The sequence below is a fragment of the Echinops telfairi genome, unplaced genomic scaffold, assembly GCF_000313985.2.
Source record: "Echinops telfairi isolate 266 unplaced genomic scaffold, ASM31398v2 ScPeMD7_7469;HRSCAF=8507_0, whole genome shotgun sequence".
NCBI lineage: Eukaryota > Metazoa > Chordata > Mammalia > Afrosoricida > Tenrecidae > Echinops > Echinops telfairi.
The window spans coordinates 78,945,950-78,953,535 of record NW_022111372.1 but is presented as its reverse complement, the minus strand read 5'-3'; the positions used below and the strand labels follow the sequence as shown (position 1 = coordinate 78,953,535).

At 40.9% G+C, this 7,586-nt stretch overlaps 1 protein-coding gene across 2 annotated transcripts in view; it reads left to right on the top strand.

Annotated features, from left to right (window-relative positions):
* GRIA1 (glutamate ionotropic receptor AMPA type subunit 1) overlaps positions 1–7,586 on the top strand; it is a 392,988-nt gene that overhangs the window by 210,484 nt on the left and 174,918 nt on the right. For both annotated transcript variants that reach the window (XM_004696740.2, XM_004696739.2), the window contains exon 4: positions 1,253–1,437. In XM_004696740.2, coding sequence (XP_004696797.1) covers positions 1,253–1,437 — 185 coding nt within the window. The remainder of the gene's footprint in view (positions 1–1,252; positions 1,438–7,586) is intronic.

Here is a 7,586-nt window from a genome sequence, read left to right as displayed (position 1 = left end):
TACTCCTTTGTGGGCATATCTGCATGTGGGCAGACCCACCTGGAGATGAGACGAACAGAGGAGAGGTGTCTCGGTTCCTAAGACCATCAGAAATGTGTTTTCTGATGGTCTTAGGTGACCCCTGTGAAAGGATTGTTCAACCCCCCAAAGGGGTCAAAACCCACAGGTTGAGAACCGCTACCCTATGGGTTGTGTGGATCACAGCCTAGAAAGATTTTCATAAGTAGGAATTGATGGAAATGGGTTTTATAAAGCATTTGAAAGTTTAATCAGCAGTTAAATTAAACAACAAAAATTTCTGTGCAGTTGATTTCAATATATGATATTGAACTGTGAACCAATAAAGTTTTCATTACTGTAATATTTGCAGAAGCAGATAGCAGGTCTTTGTGTCGTGTTGCCATGAAGGTTTAATTGCCAAAATTTTGTCAGTATTTGAGTGCAAGAGCCCTGGTAGTCTAGTGGACAATTCATTGGGCTACAAACTGCAAAGTCAGTGGTTCAAATCCCTTGGGAGAAAGATTAGTCTGTCTGTTCCTGTAAACATTTAATGTCTTAGAAATATAAATGACAGCTCTACTCTGTCCCATAGGGTTGCTATCAATCAGAATCAACTCAATCGCAGTGAATTTTGGTTTGACATAAGTACAAATCATTTGAGCCACTCAAGACCATAATCAACAATTATCAGATGCGTAATTAGTTGCTAGGCTCACATATTTAGTAAACAGTTACTGAGTGCTCAATAATAATGATTAACACTTATGAATCCCTTGAGTTAGAATCAACTCACCAGCAGTGATCATGGATCATGCCCTGGCATGTATCAGACATTTTCATTCAATCCTCCGGTTGGCACTGTGAGGTAGATATTATTAACATTGATCTTTTTACCTTTGAAAACATGATAACTTAGACAGGTTAATTAGCCTCTGCTAGGTCATTTAACTAATACATTGTAGCATCAGGTTTGAGCCTCAGATGGTCTCACTTCATGTTTTTTAATCACTAGTCCTATTGCCTACTATGTATTGGGAATAACACCATAAAAGAGAATAGAAAGAGAGAGACAGTGCCTATGTTCACTGAGCTTTCTGTCCAGACATGCACAATCAGAGAAAGCTGGAATGGAGCTGGGTGGAGGAGTGGGGCACTGATTGAAGGGAATGGATGTCTAGCAGAAATAAGAGTGAGCCTACGTGTTCTAACTGATCTGTCTGCCACTTCTCTGTCCCGCTCACCCAACTTCCAGGCTTGTCCGTCCTCCAGAAAGTCCTCGACACAGCTGCTGAGAAGAACTGGCAGGTGACAGCCGTCAACATTTTGACAACCACAGAGGAAGGCTACCGGATGCTCTTTCAGGACCTAGAGAAGAAAAAGGAGAGGCTGGTGGTAGTGGACTGTGAATCCGAGCGCCTCAACGCTATCCTAGGCCAGGTACGGAAGGCAGCAAGAGCATGGGGTGGGCGCTGAGGCCAAAGGGACCAGAAACAGAAAGAGAATGAGGAGCCTTCAGTTGTTATTGTTTGGTTCAGCCAATCTTTTTTTTCTTTCATTCTGGTCACCAGTGTGTATTGAACACCTACTAGGTGCCAGGCACTGGGGATCTAGTAGGGATTCAGGGAGATGATGTTTTAACTTTCACGGGGTTTATGTAGATAAAAATAGCAAATAAACATTGTGTGATGACATAAAAATGCAAAAAACACGTAGGCTACTAGGAGAGTACCTATGAATGGGGTGAAGAGAAGGCCAGTGTGGGACATGGTAACAAGATCAGGATGCCAGCAAACAACAATGTCACTGTATTGACGGTGTGGCCAAATTACTCATCTGTTTCTCGGTTATTCTGCCAGTAAAATGGGGTCTAACAACTTATCTGATGACCTCCCAAGGCCTGGGATGAATGGAAAGATTGTCCAGTGGATTGGAGAGTAGCAAGTATAGCTGTTTGTATCACCATCATCATCAATATTAAAGATAACACCTATAATTTCTTAAGAGCCCCTGCTATTGCATATACATAACATATATGCAAAGGTCCTCACAACATCGTTCTACAGTAGATAATACTATTAATCTCACTTTATAGACAAGTAAACTTCTGAAAAGTATGAAATTTCTCCCAAGCCTAAGAAGATACAAATACAAATCTAGGCGGTTCTGCTTCTAGAGTTCGTGGGCGGCTAGAGTGGGAGGAAATCTGCTGAAAGCCCATGTACGTTTGTGTACTGAGGGTTCGCTGTGTGGCAGACATGATTCAAACTCCTGCAGACAGAGCTGGGGGAAAGCAGACATTATTCTGCCCTTCTCCATGTAGGAAGAGGAGAGACAAAGATTAATGGAATGACAAAGTAAATAAAAGCACATTTACAGTTGTGTTTAGTATTCTGAGAGGAGCCCTGATCAAATAGTGGTTTTCCTTTGGGCTGCTAACCATAAGGTCAGAAGTTCAAAACCACCAGCCACTCTGTGGAAGAAAGACCGGGTTTTCTACTCTACTAAAGAGTTAGTCTCAGAAACTCCTAAGAGCAGCTCCACCCTATCTCCTAGGGTGGCTATGAGACGGCAGTCACTTGCTGACACTGAGCTGTTGGTTTTCTCAAAAGTTTTAGTACTCCGAAGGATCTATCTGTGGTCAATGCAGCAAGCTTTCTACTATAATTGGTTTCTATATCTGAAAAATGGTGATATTCATAGCCTCTACTTCATAGGGCTTTTCTGAGGATTTGATGAACTAATACGTGTAAAACTCTGAAAACAGTACCTAAGATATATAAAAAACTTACTAAGTATCAAATTAACTAGGAGGGATCGAAGTAGAATTTTACCATGTTGGATGGTCAAGAAAGGCTTCCCTGATGGAATGATCAGTTTGCTGTGGTCTAGAGAGGCTGAAGTGAAATAAAACAGATGAAAGATGTGAAGATGAAGACTAGTTGGCACCAGGGAGATGAGAACTCAAGTGTTAAAGACACGTTGTGATTTCGAATAATTTTGTACTTGGAAAAAACAATAAAACCTGGTTTTTATTTCAATTGTTTTATTACAACTTGAAGATAGCAAAGGTTAAAAAAAGAAAGGAAAAGTTAGATTCTCTGATGATGATTCAGAGAAGATTATTTCTGTTTTTCTTTGCACATCTTCAAACTGGTTCAAAACAGTGCCGTTGTAGCTAGTGGAGGATACACTTGCTACCAAGGCTCTTGTACAGGGGGTTTTAACTCCAGTTGAAAGCCAGCAGCAGGGCCCCCCATCAAAGGGCATGGCCCACACATTCGAAGGGTGCAGTTGGGCAGGAGTTTTCAGTGGGTCACTGTGGCCTGTTTGCTTGTATCCAAACCCCACTCACAGGATATTTGGTGGCTAGGCAATCTGTGTGATTGAGCCGTTTTGAACTATTTCAAAGCCCCGTGTCTTCGTAGTTGGTGGAGAAGGGTCTTAGCCCAGTGTGAAGAGGGTGGTTGTCAACCTCCTAGCGCTAAAGAGGTTTCTCTTTAGTCGGGAAGGAGCTGGGGTTTGCGTGTTTATGCTACTGATTGAATCCAGCCTTGCTGTTGTTAGGTTCTGTCAAGTCACAGCTGACTCCCTGTGACCTTGTGTGCAACAGAAGGAAGTACGGCTTTGTCCTGAGCCATCTCAGACGTGGGTCCCACTGTTTGAGCCCGGGTTGCAACCGCTGTGTCAGTGCTTCTCATTAATGCTCAAGCTGTTCTTCCCTAACCCTCTTTTACCAAACAAGATGTCCATATCCAGGGACTTATCTCTCCTGCTAACACGTTAAAAGCATTTGAGACAAAGTCTCACCAGTCTCACTACTAAGGAGCATTCTGGCCATATTTCTCCCACAATAGATTTGTTCATTTTCCTGGCAGTCCATGATATGTGTAATATTCTTGACCTGGACCATAATTCAAAGACATCCATTCTTCTCCAGTTTTCCTTAGTCATAGTCCAGTTCCCACATGTACATGAGGCTATTGAAAATATCATGGGCTGGATCAGGTGCACCTTAGTCTTCAACGTAATCTATTTACTTTTTAACATCTGAAAGAGGGCTTTTAAGGGTCTATCCTTTAGTGTGGGCCCACGTGGCTGCTATGTCTTACCCAGACACAGGTCAAAGGGGCTCACATCTCTGGTTCCTTATTTGATATAATTTCTGTTGTTCCTTCTATCTTTCTTAAAGGGTAAAATGGTCCCATTTCAAGCAGGTCTTCATCGAGGAGCTGAATGAGCATAAAGAGGGATTTTGACTCCATAAAACAAGCTGTTTTCTTTTAACATTCTGTAATTAATTTTGTGATTTTTATGAAATGACACACACGAGCTGGTTTTCAAAACACTAAATCAAAGATCTACTTACACCAATGGTTCCTGTCATTAAAAAACACACACAGTAATAATTGCTTTACATTTTACAGTTTATAAATTGTGGTCACGTTAGGGACAGATTCTTGTGTTCAGCTCTGGGCTCTGTCTCCCACTGATCCAGTTGGCCCACTGACCTGGTTTAAGAAGCTAAGGAGGCAGCGAGCACCTCTTTTTTCTATTATTCCATTGAACATTCTCCTCTTTCTGAGAATCCAATTGATTGTGCAGTTCATGAGCAGATGCTGTAAACTCATCAGTTTGAGTCAGGGGTCTTTAATTCCTCTCTGCTCCTCAAAATTAAAGCCTGTGCTCACTAAAGAACAAGACCTTTTGCCGATCATTATTCCTTTGAAAGCACATGTGTGTATTCAGATATACTAGCTAAGAAGTATATTTTGCAATCACTTATGTACAATGCTATATAATTAAAGACAGTAATTCTAGGTACTTGACAACATTACAGAGCTTGTTAATGGACCTCAAGACCCCTGGGGCCCCCACAGGAAATTCGAGCAGCAGCTCAGCATTCACCCAGAGGTCTTAGCAACTCAACAGGATGGAGATTATGAAAGCCAAGAATTCTTCAAGAGGTTAACCACATGTTCCCTACTAATCAAAGTACAACTCAGGCCAGCAAGAATTGTGTTCGCGGAGGTAGAAGCTCTCTGGAATAGAAGCAGAGGAATTAAATTTAGTTTTTTAGAGAGCAGCAGAGTATAATGGGTAAACGTAGATTCTGAAGCCAGTTCAGCATGGACAACTCCTGGCTCTATTATTTACTAGATTTATGATGTTGAGCCAAGTTTTAACCTTTTATATGGTCAGTGGCTCAAAACTTCTAGTCACACTGTAGTCTTCCTACTCGACAAGGAAGTCCAGACTCAGAAATATTACATAGGGTCACCATGAGCCAGAGTCAACTTGATGGCAGTGTGTTTTATAGGTCTTAAGTTCCTGAACAGTTAATGACAATAAGAATCATATCTACTTATTGAAAGCTCTTGTGAAGATTTAAAAATTGATACACTTAACAGAGCAGCTCCTTCAGTACATGATAGATGGAAGTGTTTGCCCATTTTTGCTATTCTTGGTACCAATTCATATTGGCTTCTTGAATTACTTTTCAATTTGGGGATCCATGTAGTCACCTGTAAAATAGAAATAAAGACCCCTGACCTATAAGATTGTACAAAGAAGAGATAGAAGTCAGAGATGTGCTGAACTATAAGGAAGTATTCTTACTACATGGATGCCTTGCTTATATTGCTCTAGAAAAATATAGTAGCCATAGCAGTGGCACAGGCACTATGACAAGTCTTTTCTATGTACAAGGGGCTTCAAAAGTTCATGGGAAATTCCATTCCTCTACAAATTCCTTGAAGCTCCATCGTGTAACCCCACTGACTCCTCACATAAACCTATATAACAGCATCTGCCCATTACCCTGTGTTATAGATAAAGAAACACAGCATTAAATTTCCCCAAAGTCTCCCAGCCCAGCATACAAAAAAATTGAAGTCCACCCCAATTTGTTCTGATAGCTGGCCTCCTGAGCCATGAGGAGGCTCCCCAGTGATCAGTGCTAAGTGCTCCTCTGCTAGCCAAAAGGTCACTGCTCAAACACATCCGCCATGACCCTGGAGAAAGATGCAGCAGTGTGCTTCCATAAAGACTGACAGCCTGGGGAATGCTATGGGTTGTTTTACTCAAATGTGCAAAGTTTCTATGAGAAGAAATCCCCTCTACTCCACTGTGTGTATAAACTGTATTAGAACCATAGACATAGCTGTGAGAAAATAAATTTCTGGTTGATAAAGCCACCCACTGTGGTATTTCTGTTTTAGCAGCAATAAGAAAGAAAAGCAGTCCTTATTCATTAAATATTTGTTGGCTGGATTGATTAACCCTAGAAGGTTTTATAGAGAAGTTGGTATTACATAGAGTCCTGCTCTAAAGGATATGAGAAAAAGAGAGTGTGGGAGAGAATCTTCCAGACAAAAAGATCCTAAAGCCAATCATAAGGAAATGATCTTTCAGGGATGGGGGCAATGAGGTGACAGGCTCTATGCAGAATCAGGCATTCCCTTTGTAGCATCTCCCTTATTTTTTAACTTTGTGTATATTTGTCTGGATATCTCTGTCTCCTCCTTCTAGACTGTAAGCCCCAAGAAGGCAAGAATCATGCCAGTTTCATTGGTACTGTATCTCCAGTACAGTGCTTGGCATGTACCAAAAGTCCGAATGAAACTCAATGCCATCAAATAGATTCTGAATCATAGCGGCTCTGTAAGACAGAGTAGAAGTGCCCCTGTGGGCTTCTAGGAATGTGTCCTTTAGGGGAACAGAAATACTTTCTTTCAAGGAGTGACTGATATATTTGAACAACTGGTCTTGTGTTTAGCAGCTTAATGTATACCCCACTAGACCAGTAAACAATAAACATTTGTAAAAGGAAGGTAGGAAATGAGAGAAGGTAGGTCAATGTGTAGGTAAGGGAGGAGGTGGGTAGAAAGGTTGGTATAAGACTGAATCATATGAGATAGATGATTTTTGTAGGTTAATTATCCGTTAGTCCATTATCAACTGTTTCCTGATCCAACCTGTAATATCATCTTGCAGAGACTGTATTTTTTCAGCTCTTGAATGTAGTGGGATTTGAAATATCTTTATTTATTGTTTCATGTTTATTAGAAGCCAAATGGGTTTTTGATAAAGGTTGAAAGGGCAGCAAACCATTTGACAAGAAAATGAAAAAGTAATGAAGAATTATTAATAAAACTATCATCCCAATCGTATTTGAGCTCTGTGGTCTGGAACTCCACAATCTATCCGCTGTTTCACAGCATTCAGTGTTTGTGCTGGCATTTAATTATTGCTCGCATTCAAAAAATATGGGAGCTGCTACACACATACATCCAATTAAGCAGATGTCTGAATGTGGACTTCAATAACCTCGAAATTTACTTCAGTTAGAGAAGAAACCCAAAGGCTTCTCATATATATTTTGTGTGTCCTTGTAATAGTGCAGGGCAAGAGCCAGTGAATGGTGGGCACTAATTCCAACTTGATGATGAAAAAAGTGATTAAAGTGATCAAGTGTATTTGCAGACTGAGCAAAGACTAAGACATCAGGTGAGAATAAGCCTGGGGTCTCAGTTGTCCCTGGCTAGACAGTATCTGGCCAGTCAATTCTCTGGCTGTTCTCTAACACA